This window comes from Diceros bicornis, chromosome 11 (assembly GCF_020826845.1).
Source record: "Diceros bicornis minor isolate mBicDic1 chromosome 11, mDicBic1.mat.cur, whole genome shotgun sequence".
NCBI lineage: Eukaryota > Metazoa > Chordata > Mammalia > Perissodactyla > Rhinocerotidae > Diceros > Diceros bicornis.
Genome location: NC_080750.1, coordinates 41191737 through 41215038, shown reverse-complemented (window position 1 = coordinate 41215038; position 23302 = coordinate 41191737). Strand labels below are relative to the sequence as shown.

The window sequence follows — 23302 nt, the reverse complement described above, 5'->3', positions numbered from 1 at the left end:
CTTTAAACACAGAATCTTTTGTACACACACCTACACAAATAAACAGTATTAAAAACTGTTAATGTACTTGAAAAGCTAAAAAGAAAGTTTGATTATTAAAATTCTAGTACATATAGATAATAAAATGTCACCTATGATATTTTTAAGTTAATATTCTCCATTAAGTCTGGTTTTACTTTAAAAAAATTACATTTGGATCACTGCCTATATTTTGTTATCTAAGAAGGCCAGTTTTTGAAGGGTAGCTAGATAAGAAATGTTTCCACCGTGCCTAGAAATTTACATTGCTCAATACAAAAACATGTTCTTCCAGCTCTATGTGAACAGGAGCAACAACCCTCCCAAAGATGCTGCAATAGCCTTGGAGGTAGAAGAAATTTTAAAATGTCTTTATATTAAAAGACGAAAAATTCTCCTTAATTCATAGTCTCCTCTCTAAAATAAAGAAAATATGATGGGCTGAAGAGAGAAACTTTATCCTAACACAGGCCAGTGCAACTAAACAGGAAAACCAAATAGGAACAGACATGCTACAATAGTAACTAGAAACCCAGAAAATGACCAAGGGGAAATCGGGCTGAGGAATGCTGGAAAATGTGAGAGTCAGGGAGTGCCAGAGACTTTGCCTCGGAGATGTGAAGTGGACAAATGCAAATGCCTGCTGCAAATGCAAGAAAGCAAAACTCCCAGCCCTGCGGAATGAGACATTAGAGCAACTCTAAGGAGTCTGTCCACGCTGGGTACGCAAAAACTTAGCAAGTTGTTCAAAGAAACGGAAATGACCAACTAGCCCCTCTCAAAGATAACTAGCCCACCAGATGTTCGAGTCTGGAGGGGAAGTGGGTGGGAGCAGAAACACCAGGGCAGAAGCGTGACTGGAGATGCCCGGGAGGAGTCAGGAGGAAAGGAGGCCTGCTTCTGGTGTCTAAGACACCAACAGAGGCCAGAGCACCAGGAGAGACACGGCTGGCCCAGGGAGCCAGGCTCTGAGCACGTGCCACCACACACACACATACCCCCCAGATACACACAGAAAGCTAACCTAGGAGAGGAACAAGAGTGAGGTGCAACCAGCAAGGTTTACTCTGAAGCTTGAGATGAAAGAAAGCTTCTTTTATGGGAGGATAATATGCTAATTAATTGATTGATTGGCCAATTAATTAAACAATTAATTAACAAGAGGGGAAAGTAAATGAAAATAAGCCTCAAATGCCATCCCTGGGAACATCTCACTTTCTCTTTTTAGGGTGTATCAGAAATGGGACCTTCTACTTCTAATTCCAATTGAATAGTTTTTAGAAATAAACTGCTACCAAAATTAATAAAAATGAATTACATGAAGCACCATGCATCTACTTACCTTTTGTAGCAGTTCTTAGAATAGTTATATCTGTGTATAGAGAAGAACAAGAAGGCAAAAATTCCTTCTTTAGCACCATCGCTTCAATCCGAAGTGAATAGCTGCAAAATTTTAAAAAGTAAAACTGTAGAATTTGATGTCATTCATTTAAAAACCTTACTCTGCAAAGAACAATGATGGGTGATCCTTACTTTGGCACCTGAATTAAGTAGTGCAGAAAGGAGTCTGCCAGGGACAGCTTGGACACATCTCCACTAAATGTTTTTAATTTCTTTATCTAAAAGACAAATGGAAAAGGGGGCAGAGAAAAAAATAACTATGATTAAAATGTAACATGATTTTAAATTTCATCTTAGAATTTCTTTAAGAAAATAGGATTTGGATGCTAAATTCAAATTAATAAAATGCAGACCTAAGAAAAGCACACGAACAGGTCACACTAAGTAAACTTTGTAGATTTTTTTTTTTTTTTTGGTGAGGAAGATTGTCCCTGAGCTAACATATGTGCTAATCTTCCTCTGTTTTCTATGTGGGAAACCACCACAGCATGGCTTGATGAGTGATGTGTAGGTCTGCGCCCAGGATCTGAACTCGCAAACCCTGGGCCACCGAAGTGGTGGTGTCAAGATATCCTCCCATGAAAAAAATCAGGTAATAAAGTAACAGTATGTACAGTAGGATTCCTTTTCTATAAATTAAAAAAACACAGTGTCTACTACCTCCCAACCCTCCATGCACATCCTACATACACCACAAAAAGACTAAAGGCCCCACCTCCACTAAGTGAGAGGATTACAGTGATTATTATTTTCTTCTGCTGCTCATTTTTATTTTCTAAAATGTCTACAATGAGCATATGTTACTCTTGTAAAAAAATTAAACTAAACTAAAAGTTACTAAACAAATATTCCTTCAACTGTAGTAAAGAAAAAAAAGAGAGTTTGACATAGGAATATAGCCAAAGAGCTAGCAGATGGGGATGGAGGCAAAGAGAAAGCTCTCAAAATGCATCGGAGAGCATGTCATGCCTTCCCCCAAACAGACAACTGGACCAACCCAATAGCAAACCACTTCTGCCCACCGCAACAGAGGGTCCTCCAACAAAAATACTTTATGGTAAGTAGTACCTCAAGACTACTAGTAAGTAGACAGTCTAACTTTGCAGCTAACTGTCGCCAGTAGGCACTAACCACTTTTTATTGTTCTTTACAAAGCTTTCTCTCTTCTACCCCCTGGATTATGTTGGGTGCCCATAAAAATAACATGATTTTCAAGCCATTTGAAAAGTAAGAAATCACAATTCAAAAACACAGAGAAGGGGGTATTTGCAAAGATCCACAAACTAAAATATCCACAGCAATTATCGGAAAACATAAAATCTAACAGTGCAGATGCATACCCTAGTATTAAGTCTGGTCCTTAACACTACTTTTTTTTTTTCCAATGGGCAGAAAATAGCCATTTATAGAATTGCATTATTTCCCCTACCTTTAGGGCCCCAAAGTGAATTTACCAGTTTTAGTCTTACTAAATTTAAGTGCAGTTGGAACTTCTGATTTAACTAAACTTCAATAAGTGCCTAGTTTCTGACGTGAGAAAGCCATAGGATGAATTCTGATCCCTTCTGAGCCCGAGTCTAACAATTCACTATATATGGGCAGGGGCAGAGTGAGGTTGTGCCTTTTATAAGACCATATATGTAGCATGTGCAAAACTTCTGAAAACAGCAGCACAGTTTTCTGTGTAAAGCACAAGAACAGGTCACACTAAGTAAACTTTGTAGATATTTCTATTAAACATGTGCTCAGCTATAACTGAACGACGATTAATCTCCTTCACTTATGTAAAGAGCTAAAAATGTTTATGGATTTCAAGAGAATGGTGATGGAAAGATAGTATTTAATTTAAATGCCATGTATACAGTTCTTAATTCCATTTCAAAATGAGATTTACGTTCATTAAGAGGGATTATTGTACCTTCACAGTGGCAGGGAGGTAAAAAAGAGAGGTGAACAAACCCTATAATTATTATGCATTCTCATCATCATCAAAAAGCATTTATCCAACATTATTAGGCATAAGTTCGTTGTCTGAGCCAAGTGACTCTATTATGACCTAGCTGTGCCCGATTTCTGTCCTAACAGCAAACAGCATGCTCCTTAAGACGCACACATTCCAAAGGGCAGGCCTCCTTCATCCCATCTAATTCCACTCACATGGCCTTGAAATAGCAAGATTTCCCACCAACAGACTACTCAAGAGAAGACTAGGTTTTCCTCCCTGTCGTTTCCCTCCCAGAGGCAGAGTAAACAGAGAAGGTAGGAATGAAGCGATAAAAATGTCTAAGGAGGCAGCTCAACCTGCTTCCAGAGAGAATGGAAAACTTCCACCACCTTCCAGCCCTGTTGCCCTGACACTGAGATGGCGACAGGGTACTAGCCTCAACAGAGGGAAAGGCTCGCAGGCTGGGTGGGGGGTTCCCTCCCACTGCCCACCTGGCTCCTCCTGGAGCCCTCCCTCAGGGCACAGGAATACTGTGCCGGATGGAGAGCACTCTCCCGCTGCTCTCATTTCTGGGTCTACCTTCTTCCTCTGCAGGTTTTAACCACAAGCTTGAGACAAGATGAACAAACATGCCAGATAAAAGATTTGTGATGAAGGGCAGAGAAATCCTGAAAACAAATTAACCTTGGGTTGGCTTGTCAGCTGAGAATGCAGAGAGAAAAGGGCTGTTTCCGTTCATATTTTTCAGCACGCTGATAAGATTACAGTATTATTCAAGTGACACTTACTCACACCAGTCCTCTGTGATGGCAGAGGTGATGAAAAGGCTGGGAGGCCAGCCTGGTGCAGGGGGAGTTTTGAGAACCTTTGCCCTTCCTTCCTCAAAGGGAGGTGGTGGAGTGCAGCAGAAGGAACTGCTCTGGGGTCGGACAACCGGGGTTCAAATCCCCTTCCTCTAGGGCCTGTCAATCACGGGACACGAGACACGGTCTAGCTAACCTGTGTGAGCCTCAGTTTCCCATTTGTAAAATGAGGACTATCTTACAATGTGGCTGTGAGGATTAAATTTAAAAAATACACAAAATAATCAGAGTGATGATTTCTTGACTTTCTACGTGCCAGGCACTGGGCTTAAGCACTTAAAATACATTATCTCCCTTGACTGAATTTTGCCTTGCCCAGTGCCTGGAACATGGGAGCACTCGATGTTTTAGTCCCTTCTTGTGCTAAAAATGAGCACAGAACGTTACACCGCAGTCTTAGCAACATGCAGTTACGCATACGCTTATGCATTTACTAGCATATTTCTGCCACATTCCTAAACCTCTCTCAGTTGGCCCTGCCTCCTCCTTGGCCTCTTCCCCATCCTCCACCAAAGACTCCAGGGTCAGCCTCGGATCCTGGTGGTGCTAGAGGCCGCACAGCACTCACAACAAAGCCAGTCTGTCCTTGCAGCCGGCATCAGTCATGAAGTGGCTTCAGCTCCCTCTGCCAGCAGAGTGATTTAGGGAGGGGCCCCTGGGGACTGTCAGGGTGTTCCTGCTGAAGGAAGCTCCCAGTTGAGTTTGGAGGGTGTGGTGAGCTGAACGCCAAGACCCAGTAATGTAAACAAGGAGAAGTGTGACCAAGCTTGTCAGATATTCAGGCCGAGGATGACCCTGCAGCAGGAGGGTGACGAGAGAAACAGCTGTGGCCTGGTTCAGAGGCAGGGAAGGCAGTTCAGGATCCCACGGCAATGTTTCATCTCAGCAGGGCACTGTCTGTGGGGTTAGCTAACTGTCTAGGGGGGAGAGAGTGCCTTGGGGACTCAGGGCAGGCTTGGGTGCCTTTCAGTCATCGTCCCTTAACATTCTGCCCTTTGAATTATATCCCACACACAACTCAAAAAACAGAGTTCTTTCAAACATGAGAGGTTTGACAGCTAAGTTGTTTCTCTGAAAAATCCCTTAGTCTTCCACAGCCTTTGCATTCCCTAGTCACCCCTGAATTTTAAATTAGAAATGAAGATATTAAGAAAACCATAATTAATCTCCCACCTCTTCATGGCATGAAGCTGGCAGCCTCCCTCATGCCTAACTTCCATTTAGTTAGAAATTTAGAGCTTTTCAGAGCACTTTCACATGTGCTATCAAATTTAATCCTCACTTAAGAAAAACGATGAGGTCTTGGGCCAGCCTTGTGGTGTAATGGTTAAGTTTGACATGCTTCGCTGTCGAGCCCAGGTTCATGGGCCTGGTTCCTGGACGCGGACCTACACCACTTGTCAGCCATGCTGTGGCGGTGACCCACATACAAAATAGAGGAAGACTGGCACAGATGTTAGCTCAGGGCTAATCTTCCTCAAATAAAAAAAAAAAGAGGAAGATTGGCAACAGATGCTAGTTCAGGGCAAATCTTCCTCGGAAAAAAAAAAAAACAAAAACAAAAACAAAAAACGATGAGGTCAGTTAGGAGTGGATACCAAGTGGTCCTAAGGAAGAGTCATGAAAAAAGCCCAAGCAGGAATAAGATTTTGAGACCAACTAAATGTTTTTTAAAACACAAATTAATTAAACCCCATCCGTCCTAATTAAAGATTTTGGAACTCCCAATCTTTACCTAAAAGAAAGCTTAAGGAGGGTTCAATATATAAGAGCCAAGGTAAATTATGATTTAATGTACTTTTCCCTCAACACTTTAAGATCCTTTACTAACATCAATAAATGCCATTAATCAATCTTGGCTTAGGTGAATTACACTTAATTTGCAAACAGACAACCCAAGGTAGAGCAAGAGGCTCAGGTTATTAGAAGTACCTAGAACATCTAGTTACCCACTAAGACATTGTGAGTTTTGTCACTGATTGATGTAAAAGAAAAAGCACAAATACATATTTCTCTTGTTGTTATTAATGGCACTAAAGTTAAGTTCCATAAATTATGTCTGGGAAGAGGAGTGGGATGGGGGAGGGAGGAGCCAGCAGTATGTGTAAAAAGGATGACTTTACTTCAGAAGACTCCATACTATTTGAATGCTTTTATTCATGCAATTTCTTACTGAATTTTTTCAAGGGTCACTTCTTCAGAAATAAAAGACAATATCACAGTTTTAGAAGGTTTTATAAAATTGTTTTTCTGTTTTTCCCTGTCAAGCTCCTAACCATTCAAAAATTCAGTTGATTCAGTCCCCCCCAAAATCTATTAACTTTATATTGTGGTCCTAAAATTGCTATCACAGCAATTTCCACCTTTTAGTCAATTATATAGACAACATTTATTAACAGTTTACTTATCTCTCCAAATTTTTAAAGCACCTTCATCCAAATGTGGGTTTTCTTTTTCTTTTTTTTAAAAAAAGTATATGTGTTATAAATAACCTGGGTGCACCTTAGGCAAAGGTCATCATTAGACAGAAAAGGCAACTAAAATTTATTGAGCTCCCATGTGCCAAGCACCACATGACATGCATAACTAGGGTTTAATCATCTTGACAATCCAATGAGGTAAGCATCATTATCGTCACTTTACAGGTGAGGAAACTAAAGTTCACAGGAGTTAAGAAAGTTGCTCAAGTTTCTCAATTAAGGGTAAAGCTCCAATTTAAACCTAGATTCTCGAACTCCATAACCCATACTCTTTCTACTAGGTCACTTTTTACTTTTATATAAGAAAACTCTGGTTCCAGGTAGGAGGGTGCCCTTCTCATGCGAGTTTTGACATTCCTAAAAATATTAAGCTTTTATCATGACTGCTAACATCTAACTCATGCGCCAAATTCCTTACCTCCTCTGACTCTGGCAAAAGCTTCAGAAATTCTCGCAATGTCTCTGATCCATAATGCTCACTCTTTCCTTGATGAATATCTTCTACAATGGACTGAGGAGACCTTGAAAAGACAATTAATTAAGATTCCATTTCACATTTGCTGGAATGCCAAAGAAACACAAGCCAGTGGAAATTAAAACCTCCTCCACACTCCCTTCCATCCCACCTTCTTCCCAGCCCGACAGGTGGTTTTGTGTCAGCGATCACAACAGCCCCACTGCCAGGAAAGCCGAGATCTTGATACACCACTCAGAGGCCCCTTCACCTGGAAAACCTTCCTCGGGAACCCCAGAAAGGATGCAAGAGCCAACAACACTGAGAGTCTTCTTGGGGGAAGAAAAACAATCCCCTTTTGTCTCATGGAACCCCTGCAGAGCCCTCTCCTTTCCACTTTACAACACCTGAATTTAACCACTGTTTACTCACCAGTCCAACCTCTACTCAAGGGGCAACACTACAGATGAATTTATAAATTCCCTGAGATGGCAGTCTTGAATAGACACCCTGAGGGGCAATCCCTGTACTTCAAGCCCCTAGATTATGTTTCCATGAAGGAAAGCAGCAGAAAGTGACACACACTTCCAGACTCATCAAGCTATGTGTCGAAGAAGGTATGAGGAATGACTTTCACTCATATCAGAATCTGAATTTCAGCTCACACCCACAGCTCTGATGCTGACAGCATGGATACGATTAAAGTCTCAAATGTGTGCAAAATCTTACTTCTTAAATTGCTTAAGAAATATCCCAATGTTCATGCTCCGTTTTGCATCCAAGATAGTAATCTAGAAAAAAATAGAGACACATAAGATCATTAAAGTACAAATAAGAAGAGCTGGAAGAAAGAAGAGAATTAAAACCTACCAAAATACATCACTAATTTATAAAAGAGTAATCCCCAATATGTAAATCTGGTGATTAACTGATATACCCAGTACAGTTTTATGAATGTTAAAATACTATCATCTTCCCAAACTTTCTGCAATATTATATTTCCTTAACTGTAATAATTATATATACATCTATTTTAATATTATATAATTTTTAATAACATATATATTTAAAATTTTTTAATTAAGCAATTTTCTCTTAGAATAATATAGCCCACATTTAAAAGCCCCAATTTGGAAACAGATGTCTTAGCATAGCAAGAATCATATGAGATTTGAACTAAGAAAGTAAAAAATAACTCTGAAGATATTGCAGAGTGAGTCCCAACCCTGCTTTAGGGATGTAAGAGGATCAACACTGTTATTTCCAGAAACATAGTAAAATTCTTATTTTTTTCCTAAAAGAAAAATTTCTTTTCATCGAAAAACAATATATATGTCCAACAGCCCTTTCAGGAAGAGGTAAGAAAGTGTCCTATATTTTATTTACTCAGAATTTAAAAAGAAATACTCTTGTGCTGTATTTTACCTTAGACATATTTTTTTGCATCTCTGGAATCAGGATGTCTTACAATGCATGGCTCATCTTTGATTTAATGAAATATGGCAGCTATTCTAATGTACCATCAAAACCCAGATTTTGGCTACAACAGGTTTAAGCTGTTGAAAATTAATAATTTGGAGGGGTTTTATCAGACTAGAAATTAGACAGAACCCTTTTTAGGGGGGGCACAGGGGTTGTTGTTAAACACAGAAGCCATTTCTTTGGAAGTAAATATCCGGGATCCAAGGAGGAAAGATAATCTTAAAACTGCTGTAATTTTTTCCATTTGTTTTTTGGTAAAGGGAGACTAGCTAAAACAGGAATGTTGTTATAATGCTCTTCCTTTCCAAATGTACGTGATTCATTGTGAACAAAAGAGAATCAGGTTTCAGATTAAATTCCCAATCTCTGGGCCTGCTTCTAAGGACATAAGAGGCAGCAAGACTGTTAACCAAAGTTAATGGCACTTTCTGGCTATACAGTTAAATTTTTACAAGAGCATGGCTGCCTCCTTTTGAAGACTAACCTTAAACAATCACATTATTTACTATCCCAGGGGTTTATTTCATGTTAACACAATCACCTGCCAGCCATAAAATAAACTCCCAAACTAAAAGGGCAGGCTCCTTATTGGAATCCTACCCAGGGACTGCAGTTCAAGTTCAGTGTGAAGGGAGGGCAGAGGAGGGGGAAAGACAGGGTGAGAAAATCTCTCAAACTTAACACCCTTTAACAAGAAAAGCTCACACCAAAAGAAGAATCCAAATTTATTAAGACAGAAAACCATGTGTTTATTATATTTCATACATTAAAAAGCCACAAGAACATGCATATCGATAGAGCTATATCCATATCTGAAGAACTCCCTCTGTACTCACTTCTACCCATTCTCCCCATTCCGGGGAGAAGAAAAGACTTCTTTTCTATTTCTCTCATGAAATTACCAGCTCCTGCTATATTTAACCCTTGATGGCAGCACCCTTCCACACCCCAAGCCCCGCCCTCATTCTCCTGGGACTTTTGGTCCACTTGGCCCAGATCCACAGCTGTAGCTGCAGGAAAAGTGACCGAGAAATTACTCCTATTATTATTCGCACTAGACAGATAAGGAAACTGAGCCTCAGAGATGCCATTTTATAACTTCCCTCAAAGCAGTACTAGAACTGCAATGCTAGCCTGGGTCTCGCTGGTTCCTTTCCTCTCTAGTTACTGTGAGATTTAATATTGCCGAGGATACAGGCATATAGAGAAGAGGCAAATACCAGCCCGGTATTCGCATTGGGATGTTTCTCCAGGAATGGGGGCAGATCTGTAGAATGCCATCCACAGGGCCTGGCCAAGTCCCCTGGAGACCCCCGAGAGGTAAGTGTGGCGTGATGGATAGAAATCGTGTTCTCACCTGAGAAGACGGCTCCATGAGCGGAAGCCCTGGGCCTCCAGGGGCAGCCCTTCATGCTCAGCACAGGGGCAGCCACAGCCTGGGGCAGCCGTTGTCTCCACAGCTTGAAGCAAGGTTTCAGAAACTGGTCACTAGTTTAAGAGAATTCAGCAATATTCCTAAGGAAAAATCTGGGCTGGCCATGACTGAGCACCGTACAGGGAAAACAAAGCCCTGTACCTCATCCAAACAACAGGAACACGAGACAACTGACGCCACTGCGGGGACAGGCCCACTCTCCCCTGGCATCCTCAGATCTGCCTCGTGTTTGAGCAGTCTCATTCTCACAGGTTATCACACTCGATTCTTCTAAGGCAGTGTTATAAAGCACCCGTTCAAGCGCTTTAGAGAGGGTTATCACTACACATGTAAATTAGCTTATCTGACTTCCCAAGTGCTTGCCGTCCCAAAGCTGGGCAATTCAGAAACGGGTGCATGTGGAACTGGGTGGTGTTTGGAATCATTCAGAGCAGTGAAGGCTGCACGTGGCACCCCGTGAGACTTGCTGGCTGCACAGGCTGAGACAAATCGTCCCAAGAAGAGGGGTGAACCGACCTGGCCCCCTCCCTCTCCACCAGTTCCAATCAATCCATATCTACTTTTCTGGACACGGCAGGACATGTAGGCAGGACCCCACTGAAGTCAGGGCCTGCAACAGCAGGTGCAGTCAGCGTGCTACAGGGTTCATGAGCTTCCCCATTAAAGGCCCACCGCAGAGTTCAACCATCCCTGGCGAACAGGGGAGCTAAAATGTAAGGTAATGCACTCAACGCATCCATCCATCCCGGGGATGGCCCACTAGGACATGAGGGGGACCCGGCTACAACAGTCTCCCCACAGACTGCCAGGGTGGTTGGGTTGTTCTGACGCCCTCTGAAGCACTGAGACAGCAGTACTATGTACTCAGCAAAGGGGGCCAATGGCTATACCACTCCTTGTTAAAACCTCCAAATAAACTCTCCTAGTTTTTTCTACTGCGATTCTTGTACTTTCACCTAGTATCAATCCACTACAAAATCTGCCTCCCGTATTCTTTAAAAGAAGAAACTTGTTTTTTAGTTGTAGTAAAATACATATAACATCTACATCTTAACCATTTTTAAGTGTACAGTTCAGCAGCACTAAATACATTCACATTATTGTGCAACCATCACCACCATCCATCCACAGAACTCTTCATCTTGCGAAATTGAAGCTCTATACCCATTTAACAATAACTCCCCACTCCTCTCTCCGCCCCCAGCCCCCGGCAACCACCATCTACTTTCTGTCTCTATGAATTCGACTACTCTGGGTACCGCATAAAGTGGAATCATACAGTATTTGTCTTTTTGTAACTAGTTTATTTCACTCAGTGTAATGTCCTCAGGAGGAAGAAGAAAATTTTAAACCACTTTTGTTTCAATATGTCAAAGGAGGCTTCATTACCTACTTAAGTAACACTAAGTAGTGGTTATTTCAATACTATGTCAAATTCTGAAGAGGAAAATTTAAAAAATCTTCCTGTATCATCCAAGATGGACTTAGCTTTTACTTTTTAATGGTTTTTCATTTTCTTTATTTTTGGTTGGCTGTCAATTGGGAAACGTACCTACCCCCCGCTTTGGGGAAAAAAAATGAAAACCCAGTAGAAGCTTTTTTTTTCTTTCAAATATATTTCAAATACTCTACCTAGTTCTACAGTTCTGGATTGAGGATGTCCCAGAATTCTAGAACATATGGGGATCATAACAAAAGTTGAGAAAGAATGACTGATACCTGAATTACAGTGTGGAGAATAAAGCATTACTTCTCACAAATTTAGAAAAACCAATCTTCCTTCCATCCTTCCCCTCCTCCTCTCTCTCTCCCTTCCTCTCTTTCTCAATAAGCAATTTTAGTTATTTCTTATAAGGTATAATTAATATTAATTGTAATATTACAACAGGCATCATAGCGAACGACCTCAAGTGTTTCAACATTTGTGTTTTCTCTTTCTTTTATTTCAGTTTTACTGAGGTATAACTGACAAATAATACTGTAAGATATTTAAAATGTACATAGTGGTGATTTGATATACATATACATTGTAAAAGGATTCCCCCCATCTAGTCACATATTTATCTTTTTTTCTTTTTTTTTTTTGGTGAGAACATTTCAGTTCTACTCTCTCAGCAAATTTCAATTAAACAATACAGTAGTATCAACTATAGTCATCATGTTTTACGTTAGATCCCCAGACCTTATTCACCTTATGGTGTTTTCTTTGCAAACCCCAATTTTGATCTAGCATATTGATACCTTGTAAGACAGTCCCTTTGCGCCTTTGGCTCAGTTCCGTCAGCTGAGTTAATTTCTTTGGAGGACACCAAATGGCTAAGACTGTCCCTTTCCTTAAGAGCATTTCAGATTCTAGAGGGAGATGAGTACAGATCCAAACAACTAGTGTGAGGCTCTGAGGGGGCAGAGCATGGGGAACTTCTCAGGGGTGAGATTAGCGAACTCAGAAAAGAAGGTGGAGTTTGAGCTGAATCTTTTTATTATTATCCCCCATATTGTATCTTTGTTATTTATAATTACTTTATTACAGTTTAATTATTAATGTAACATCTGGAGCCTCTTCAAGTTAATTTTTAGGTAACAAAGATAGTAATACTTAACCTTTTTCCGCCTTACTAAATGTTCTAATTCACTATTTTTAGTGATGTTCTTCCTAAGTTCAGCCATTCCCAAACCCAACTCTTCCCTATCTTCCAGCAACTTCTTCCTTTGGAGTACAATGGAACTTATTTGTAATGTTCTATAAGCCCTTTAAAGCATGAGCCAACCACATAATGGCAGGCCGTTTCTGTAGAGGGTTATTATATTTCAAGGGGACACAATCTGATCCTGGGCACATTTGAACTTCCAGAATTACGGCCTGCGTGGTAGCGGGTTTGGATGCCATGTTTCCAGGCTCAGGATGGGTCCTTCTGCTGAACACGCTGTTTAGGGCATTCTCCAGTCCACACACACAGGTGTGAGGACTATTACTTTCAACCCTGGACTCCACTCACTACAGAATGAATTGAAAGATTTATTACTGGTCCTTGTTAGACTATCACTCTGCTGAGTTGTAACTTCTTTAGAACAAAATCTAATGAGGAAAGAAAACAGCATGTACTGTGTTCTCTTACTGAAAAAAAGTATATATAATGCTTCTAGCCATGTTAGAGATGGCATAAAAAATTGAAAATAATTCTGGATAACCCTCTGTTATGTAACAACATTACCTAATATGCACTTAAATCCATCTACCTAAACTACTTATCCTACCTGAGTACTGAGGAGCTGAAGAGTTAGATTATTTTATGATACAGTCATGGTGATTTAATTTTTCTTTCTAGTATGCTGTCTCTCAGATGAGGACCTACAAATGTTAAAATTAAAGATATTTGCACACGCATGTTCATAGCAGCATTATTCATAATAGCCAAAAGGTGGAAGCAACCCAAGTGTCCACTGACAGATGACTGGATAAACAAACTGTGGTATATACATACAATGAAATATTATTCGACCTTAAAATTCTAACAAATGCTACAACATGGATGAACCTTGAGCACTTTATGCAAAGTGAAATAATCCAGCCATGAAAAGACAAACACTGTGTGATTCCACTTGTATGAGGTAATTAGAGTAGTCAAATTCACAGAGACAGAAAGTCGAAGGGTGGTTGCAGGGGGTGGGGAAGAGGGCAATGGGGAGTTATTGTTAAATGGGTACAGAGTTTCAGTTTTGCAAGATGAGAAGACTTCTGTGGATGGATGGTGATGGTGGTTGCACAACAGCATGGATGTTTCCGTGCCACTGAACTGTATGCTTAAAAATGGTTAAGACAGTAAATGTTACGTGTATTTTACCTCAATTAAAAATAATAATCATTCACTTTTGGGGTAATTTAAAGTTAAAGAAGAAAAAGGTAAAGATGCACCTAGGGTACAGGGGTGGAGGGAGGCAAAGAGAAAGACTCTTTCTTCTTGAATTTTAGATATGGCCTAGAAATTGACATTTCTGCTTCCGCCATAGTTGGGAAAAGATGTCACACTCCCTGCCACTTCCCCCCATCTCAGAGTGGTTCTTAACCTCTCCTGAATTCACAAACATAGAGCAAGCTCCTCGTACCCACTTCAACTATCATTTGGAAAAATAAATGTCCACAATCTACAAAGGATGCTGCCCATTCTAACCTGGCCAGTTGCCTCCCCAGGAGCACGGGGAGCCAGACCCCCTGCTGTTTGTCACAGGTGCTTTCCTAAGACATACGCTCCGTTCCCACGTGCGTCCATCCACTCTTTCCTTCAAAATTCTTGAAATTCAGTAAATAGAGCTAGGAAACAATGGTGAGAAGTGACCTACTGTACAATAAGGAACCTCTGCTAGAAGCTGGGGCAAAGGCCAGGGTACTAAGGAAATGACTTCTGGCTCCTTCCAATACTGAAAGGATCTGCTGAGAAATAAAAGGACTTTGCATAAAGGAAAAAGCAGGGAAAAGCCCATGTTCAGCATGGGAGGGCACTAAGGGTTGTCCTGAAGACTTCCTCTCAAACTTATTCCACGGTTTACACTTAATTCTAACCCTAGCCTTCTTCACATTTTATAATAAACAGACTCTTCACTATTCTTTCAACAGCGGACTATACCAGCAGCTTCAAAGCCCCTAATTGAATTTCTGGAGAGAAGAAGTTAACGTGTTCCTGGGCCAGACAGAGAAAAAAGGCCAATATTGTCAGCTCAACAATTCAATAATGCAGAGAGCTGCTGCTTCATTCCAGAACGCTGCTCACTCTCTTACCTAGTCAACTCCATCTCTGACCTATTTTCTCTGCTCCTTTTCCAACAGATTAAAAATGATGCACTTCTGTTGCCTTTTTTTTTTTTTTTTTTTAGTGGGAAGCATTCTTTCCTTTGAATTCCTGGTTTCCTAATGATTTCTTCTAACAAGCAGAGGTTTCTTACTTTATTTTCATGTTTCCAGACAAAGAGTACTTACAAATGCAACTTTGGACTCAGTTTCCACAACATATGGTGACCTGTAGCTCTGAGGCCATGCTTTCAGTTAACTTCTTATAACTTGCCAGCTTTATTTTTTCCCAAAGTAACACATTTAGTGTTAACTGGAAATATGCTTCCTGGAAAGTGTATCTGAAAATAGCTTTATGCTTTGGCTCTCTGGAAGTCTCTGTTCCACCATGGCCATAATTTAATTCAGAGATCTGAGGAATGAAGGTCATCTCAAAACACTTGTGGAAGGAAAACTGGAGGAAAAACTAAGGATAAAAATCCGAAGGATGTATATTAGTTAATGACGTTACTTAACACAGGTATTTTGTCCCAGAAACCTCCAGTTAATCTCAGATAACTGGGTTCAGGAACTCGGTTTTTCGTTTCAACGGAGACTAATAATACTGGACTTCAGCAGAACTACTCCACCAGGGGAAATGGCAGCAGATGTGCTAGAGACAGGGCAGTGCTGAGAGGCCAAAGAGTGGTGGCCCCAGATAGCATGTTCTCTGCATGAGGTCATAATCCACCGGGATGTCTGGGAGGATACGGCATGCACGCTTCTCCCACTTTTTTGCTACTCAGCTCCAGCTCATCATATAAGGCCCTTTCTATCATTTCCAGAGCACATTCGCTTGCATCATCTTATTTCTTAGTGATTCTAGCAACTTTTGAAACATATGCACACTCCGCCCCCTCAAACACAAAACAATGCAGTATGTGGAGGATTATCCCTCCATGCTCCATTCTTACCTCTTCTCTAGCATCCCTGAAGGATGAATTTAAAGTTCCTCCTCTCCTAGAAGGGGAAGACTTGGTGGTATCTTCTTGCTGCCCAAAGAGCTCTTCGATGGTCTTTGTATCAATTTGGTAGTGATGCTTCTGCCTGGCTGCCAAAGTCCAGATGTTGGTTTTGCCACGAACTTGCTCCTCTGGGATGGTTTTCCAAAAAAAGCTTCTCATCCGCTTTTTCTTACCAAGGTGGCTATAGCCATTCATGTGAGAAGTTGGGGGTAGGCCTGGAGGGGGAGGCGGGGCCGGAGGCCCTCCAGGTAGTGGAGGTGGTGGGGGAGGAGGAGGAGAGGGAGGAAACCCTTCCCCTGAAGATGGACATGGTGGAGGTGGAGGCGGTGGAGGAGGAGGAGGCGGCGGTGGTGTTTGCCCGATCATGAATCCAGCTGCCGTGGCGATATTCCCATTTTCTTTATCACCGACCAAGGAGACACAATTCATAACATGCATAGTACTGTTGCCTTCTAAGGAGATAATTTCTTGACCTTGAGAAAGCAGACACAAACATCAAACTTGCATCATACACCCGCTAGTCTGCCGCCAGAGGAAAAGGCAATTCTGTTGTGTGTCATCTTCCAAACCTACAAAGATGAAACAACTTTAAAATCAGTACAGGAAAACATTTTAAAACTAGCTATCCTCTTCAGAGGCTAGGGTCAGTCCTCCTAGATTAGTTGGACATTAAAATCAATGAGGGGCAACACATCCACAAGAGCATTAAAAGGGACTAATACTTTTCTAAATGCGAACCAAATTTTACTACCTGGAAATGCTCCCAAAGCAGTAGCAATAAATCCAACTTGGAAACCTTCCATTAATCAATAAAACACGTATTTATTGAGAACCTGCTATAGGCTCAGCAAGTATTGCTCACTTTATGAATAAACTACTTGTTCACTAACTGGGGCATTTTCTTTGGACAATGGATACCCAACCTCTAGGGAAATTACCCACATGGCTGACACGTTAGGCGTTAGTGACCCTGCCTTACTCGAGTGTGGACACGTCCCCTACCAATCAGTGGGACAAAGGGCATCTTCCACCTTGCACGTAATAGGCAGGGCATTTGGAGATGATAAAATAACGGCCAAACTCATTCCCCTGGAGTCAGGGCCACCATGTTCCTGTTCCACTTGGTGACACAGCTTTCCCAGAAATAGAGAAAAGAACACTAAACGTGAAGATGAAAGGTTCCAGCTCTAAATCAAGCTTTACTGCTTACAGTTTTAGACAAGTCACTTCACTTCACTAGACTTCAGTTTTCTCATTTGTAAAGTTAGGACACTGGGATACTTTACATGACCTCTATTGTCGCTTCCGACCCTATCACTTTGGATTCTAGTAAAGCCACTCTTTGGAAACCATCAGAACTTTTCACCTGCATCTTCTGCTTCTTCTGTGACACAATCAGCAAAGAAGACACACACACATAAGGATATGCTGCCCGTATCACACGTGCCACATAGCTAACCATTATCTACAGTCACTGACTTATTTTAGTAGCTTGTATTTTTATCGACCTTTAAATGTTTGTTTTTGGTGTTGGGTTGTTACACACCTGATGTGAAAACAGGGGTCAAACAACCACACTTCTTCAGCTATGAGGACAGGCAAGTGGGGATGTGGAAGAAGGGACCCCATGGGGGTATACAGTGAGCACCCCGATTATGTGGATGTGTGAAAAGGGGACTGTTTCCTCCAGGTCATAAAGGGCAACACGGAAGGGCTTTTCAGAATGGACTTCTGAGTGTAATTATCCGTTTACAGTATCACTGTCAAAGTTCACACTTACAAACACACACGGGTCAAACAATACTGGATGACACAGGAGTAAACTGATATCATGAATTCAAATATTATGAAATGTTTTACACAGAATCATATAAACAAAGCAGGACTGCCTTAGGATTAAGAGCGGAGACTCCAGAAATAGAGTGCTTTTCCTTGGATCCCAGTTCTGCTACTTCTTAGATTAAGCTGAGGTGAGGGGGGTTATTTAACCTAGGCTTCAGCATCCTCATCTATGATATAAGGATATGCCCTTTCATTGGTTTGTGTAAGAATAAATGAGCTAATACATGTACGCTCCTTACCAAGATGCCTGGTCCATAGTTAGCTATTATTAACAACTGGTGTCATATGTACATATGATATCTCTTTATTTTCACAGGCATTACATTTGCTTTAAAATATGTATTGAGTTTATAGACAAAATCCTAAGTTGCCCCTGGCTACTAGAAACATCCTTTAATATTACCGATCCCTGCTTTCTAAGTTACTAGGTTTGTGAGATTTGTCCTTTTTCAATACTCAGTGACTGTATATTAAATTATCTCCACATTACAAAAACAAATGTTTTTATGAAACATTTGAATATTCAAGTTCTGAAAATTATATACGGGTAGAAAATAGCATTTCCAAGTATTAATTTGATAATTTATTTTTTACCATTTTTAAGTGTACATCAGTGGCAGTAAGTACATTCACAGCGGTGTGTAGCCATCACCATGGGATAATTTTTTAGAAAGTAAAACTGAAAATATTTATCCAAGCCAACTTACAGCTCACTTGAGATGCAACTGGATTTTAAAGGGAGTTTTCATAATTATCATTAGGGGCATAACTAGGCTGTTTTCACCATTGGCACCCCAAAAGCCAATGAGTCATTGTCAATTACAGTTTATAGTTATATTTGAACTCTTCTTTTTTCAAGACTGTACAGGTAATCTTGGCAGTTTACCTTGACATATTTTAAAATACTTCTGTACATAAAATACGTCATGTATAGAAAACTTGCTCATCCTCCAATTCACCTCCAATTCCAGATTTGGTGACTTGTTTATAGGTTATCCCTGTTAAGAATGGTGATAACCAAAAAAATCTCCATCCTAGAAAGCAATAACTCATTCAGTGCTGCGTAAGTCTATGCACAGATCTGCCAGTAAACCTCACATAGCAAATGTAGAAATACTAATAAAGAATGACAAAGACTACATACTCGGAGTTTGTGTAACAGCATTATCTTCTAACACTAAAGCTCCGAAGGATGCAAGTCTTTTTGAGTATTGTGTGTTGCACAGAAGAAGCACCAGATAAAAGCTTGTCGAAGTAAAAAGTGACCTGTGTTAGCTATGCACTGGCATGATTCTAACCACTGCCCTATCTTGAGAAAGAATGTTATCTTAAAAAGTTAAAGGAACGAAAGAAAAATTTACAACACTGTTTCTGGTATGTTGTTTGGCTAATTTTTTTTTCCCAGGGTAACATACGAGGATCCTAGGCCCCCAACAGTTTCTAATGAATAAGTTCTCCAGCAATGATTAGCTAAGATGCTAATGCTTTTACTACTGGCTTCAATAGGGCTTCCCCCTTGGTGAGGATTTCCAGAGTCAAAGAGATGGCAGGAAAAAGAGAGTGCAGGCACACACATTCTAACTCTTTCCACAGTCTCACAAGATATTAAAACAGAGGATACACAAAAAACATTTGCTTTATTATGGTACTGTCCACAGTAAAGATGAAAACACATACTGTCCAAGTATGTTAGGAGAACATAGATAATCCAACAGCTCTAAAGACAATGGCTGTTTCTCACAGCTGGCAATTACCAGCAAGGACACTGGAATTAGCCTTGGCTCTGTCTGGAAAATGTCAAGTGTCCCATCAATCTTTCCATGGCAGAGAGAGACAGGCTTGTATTTACCATCTCACCTAGGTTGGGGACCTCAGCAGCAGGAAGGACGGCTGCTAAGGCTGACAAATGCCCAGCCCTGAGAAAAATGTAGAGCTGTTACGGTAAGGCTCTGAGGATAAGAACTTCTCTTCAAGTCCCCTGAGTGCTAATCATGATCCACTGGAGGTGTGTCTGAGTGATGGACCCTCCTGGGGAGGCCGTGGATCAGCTGAGTATCTTTTAATTATGTGAATTTTTAATCAGGGAATGCTGTGATCTTGTACTTAGCCTTTAGCTGATAAGCAAGTAAAAAGTCTTAAAATGAGAATGTTCTTAAGGGTCTTCAAAGAAGCCCTCTGGTCCCTCCTAAACTCTCTTGCCTAAATAGCTGGCATTACTTTGCTTTTGGTGTCAGAAACACCCCTGAAGCTCTATTCTCTTGAAGGGAGTGGGTGGGAAGGAAGAAAAGCACGAGTATGCATGCTTCATTTCACAGCATATTTAGGAGAATAATATGTTCCTGAAAGTCAGTTCAGAGCTCAGAGCTTTCTTGAAAGAGGGTTAGTGGGGCCTTATTGCTCAGCTGGTCACTCACTCCCTAGGTCAACAATAATCAAAAGTAAACGCCAAGGAAAACCAGCCAGAAAACCATTTCTCTTGACTCCTGACATGTGTCACAGATGAGGTGGGAGCAGGAAGGGCTGGCCCACACCCTTCTGACGACAAACGGGGGCAGAGCAAGCCAGGTTTCGAGAGAAAAGGCAGAAGAACACACAGCCTACTTTATCTGGGGGAGAAGAAAGGGTGGGGAAAGTCCAGGCAACTCTAAAATATGGAATTTTTGCTCTCACTCCACTAAATCATTGGGAAAAGTCTCCTCCCCCACCACCTATCTTTCAAAACCGTTCTTGATTATTAAACGCAGAATGTCAACCACACAGTTGAACCAGAGCGGGCAACACCCACCTCTTCACCGTGGCACTCTGGCCCGCAGTGAAAGACCCCAACGCCGTTTCCAGTCAGCGTGTTTAATCCGCGGCACAACATAAACATTTCACAGACGCCCCCGAGCGCAACACCCTGAGAGCAGAGAAAGAACGCCTGTTTTTGAATGTGCGTTTTCACTTTCTCTCCATGTCCCCAAACCAAGAAAAAAAGCAAACGAGCGCCAAAGGATGCTCTAGAGAGAGAGAAGGAGCGCTCGCCACTCATTCCAGGAAGACAACCGTGGGTCAGTAGAGGCGGTCACAGACGGCCGAACACAAGGGGCAGTTTCAGTGCAAACAGATGTTTGAAAACTACTAGGTCTGGGGACACCGGGGACATGATTTCTTTTAAAAAGTCTGGATACCTAGTAGTTTCCTAGGTCTCCGCACCGACGAGAGGTCCACCGCGTCCTTCCGCCCTCAACCCCGCGCCCGCGTCCCCCCCGCCCCCCAGCCACTCACAAAACGCCACCGGCCCCGCAGCACAAAAGACTCGGAGCGCGCCGCGAACCCCCCGCCGGCGGCAGCCACACAGCCGCGTCCGGATCCCCGGGGAGCCCCGTTCAGTGTCTGGCGGCAGCAAGAGGGACGCAAGTGGCAGGTCCCCTAGTGGGAGGTCCCCGAAGCCGCACGCGAACCCCGGGCGGTGTCCTTATCGGGGCCGCGGCGGGGGGGGCGCGGGTGCGCTCGGAGACAGACGCCCACACGCTCCGCGCAGGCTCTGCGGCGGCCGCCCGGCGGGGCAGGGACGCGTGCGGTGCGGAGGCCGCCGCCTGCTGTGCGGGGACAGCGGGGCCGACAGCGCCGACGCCGGGGAACGGCTGGACCCTCCGCCTCCCGGGAGCGCCAATCGTCCGCACGTCCTCGAGCAGAATCGACTGTAGCGGCTGCCGCACCGGCTCGCCCCACCCGGGTCCCCTGCAGCCGGCCGGTCGGGGCGGGCCAAGGGGTTGCCAGGCCCCGCCCCCTTGCCTCGAGGGCTCCGGCTTTAGAGCCGGTTCCCCGCTCCCCACCCCCCACGCTGATCCCGAGTGCCCGCCCCCTCTGCGAGGGCAGCTGCACAAAGCTCCCAGAAGCGGGGAAGGGGGGAGGGAGGAGAGAAACACCGGTTGATTAGGGAAGGTGTCTGTGCTTGGAGCGAAGGGTAGGGGGGTTCTCCTGGTTCGCGGACACGAGCTCCACCCTCTCCTCGAATCTCTGCGATGACACCTCCTCACGTCCCGGATCAGGGTCCCGGGCGCGAGGGAGAAAGCCTCACGGCCGCAGTGCGGATGAGCCAAAGGGAGCGGGGAAGAGCCGGCGAGAAAAACATAGAGGGGAGACTCCTGGTGTTTGGTCCGAGGATTAAACCGAGATCCCGCTGTCCCCGAGCTGGGGGCAGTGCAGCGGCTGGAGGTAACCCGCCAGCCCACACGCTTCCCCTCCAAGCTTCCATGAGCGCAGGGCGCAACTTCCAACCTGAACTTTGCACGGCCAGAACGAGTGTGCCTAAGCCAGAGCCGTCTTGTCCCCGGTCCGCATCACCCGGACGCCGTCCTTGTCCACCCTGCACCCACTGTCATGAGGGGCAAGTCATGACTCCTCGCTGGCCAGGGTCCTGGCGCGGCGCCCCAGTTGCGCGCTCTTGGACGAGCGGGGATCAAGTAGGGGCGCAGTTTATCCAAAAGTCTTAGCAGCTAAAGCTAAGTTAGTCGACCCAGGTCCAACCCGGAGGCGGCCCTCTAGCCCGCGACCTAGCTCGTTCTCTGGACGCGGGTCCAGCTCTGCGCGTCTTCGCCTCAAGGGACCGATTGCTGTCCTCTGCGGCCTGGGAGTGCAGCCACCAAAGTCACCCAGGTGGGTGTGGAGGGAGCTCAGACCTCCCCAGCCTTCCCAGTAAGGCTCGAAGGCAGCCGATACTTGGCGGCGCAGCCAGGGATCCAGGCTGATCCCCGCCCCCGGCCCTCCGGAGCCGGAGAGTCTCCGGCTCCCGGTGCCCCCGAGCAGCGGTCACCCCTGCCTCGGCCGCGCCGCTCATACTCACCCGCAGCCGGCGCTCGCCGTGCGCGCTCCTCGCTCCCCGCCGCCTGCTGTCTCCCAGCCGCCTCTTGGCCGGTCGCTGCAGCCCGGCTGCCCCGGACCGCGAGGGGGCAGGGCGGCGCGGGGCGGGGCGCAGCCGCGGTCTCAGGTAACAATGCTGCAGACGAGGCAGCTCCCAGCGCCAGCCGCAAAGGACAACACGCCCTTTCCTGCTCGGCTCCTTCCACCCTCCGAGCACCAACGTCGGCGCTGAGGCGCTCACCTTCACCTGCTGGGGGCCCCAGGGGCCCGGAAGCCGCCCCTGGGCACGCTGCTCCCCGCGCCCGAAGGCTGGCGCGGGGGCCACCGAGGGAAGTAGGGGTGGCGGAGGACGGAGATGTACGGACTGTGAAGAGCCAGGTGTCCTCGTGGAACCAGCAAGGGGAGGCGCCAAGCTGGCTTCTGAACAGGCAAGTGCCTTCCACAAAGGAGCCTCTGCGGCAGCCTCCCCGGCACCTTCCCCTGCGCACAAGCGCGCACTCACACGTGCGCACACGCACCCTCCTGCACGTACACACTCCGCGCGCGCGCGCGCGCACACACACACACACACACACACACACACAAACGCGCGCCTGGCCGCCCTCTGCCCCACACTTGTTTCTCCCTAGAGCACTAGGCAGCGCTTGAGTGAACCGTCCTAGCCCGCGTCGCCGAATCCCAGGCGGGCCGGGGCTTCCCAAAGGTCAGCTCCTCCCTGGGGCCTGCAGACCTGTAAATTTGTTACTTTTT

General features: G+C 44.1%; 1 protein-coding gene across 3 annotated transcripts in view; it reads right to left on the bottom strand.

Annotated features, from left to right (window-relative positions):
• The window catches only part of FHDC1 (FH2 domain containing 1), a 38660-nt gene extending 15620 nt beyond the window's left edge, over nucleotides 1-23040 (bottom strand). Inside the window, exons 1-6 of one of the 3 annotated variants that reach the window (XM_058550217.1) lie at nucleotides 22794-23040; nucleotides 15815-16434; nucleotides 7891-7952; nucleotides 7126-7228; nucleotides 1552-1637; nucleotides 1361-1461 (exon numbers count right to left, since the gene is read on the bottom strand). In XM_058550217.1, coding sequence (XP_058406200.1) covers nucleotides 1361-1461; nucleotides 1552-1637; nucleotides 7126-7228; nucleotides 7891-7952; nucleotides 15815-16303 — 841 coding nt within the window. In that variant the 5' untranslated portion in view covers nucleotides 16304-16434; nucleotides 22794-23040. Of the gene's footprint in view, nucleotides 1-1360; nucleotides 1462-1551; nucleotides 1638-7125; nucleotides 7229-7890; nucleotides 7953-15814; nucleotides 18249-22535; nucleotides 22771-22793 lie in introns of those variants that run through there. The other 2 variants (XM_058550215.1, XM_058550216.1) reach the window with 2 other exon arrangements.
• Between the last annotated feature and the right edge of the window lie 262 nt (nucleotides 23041-23302).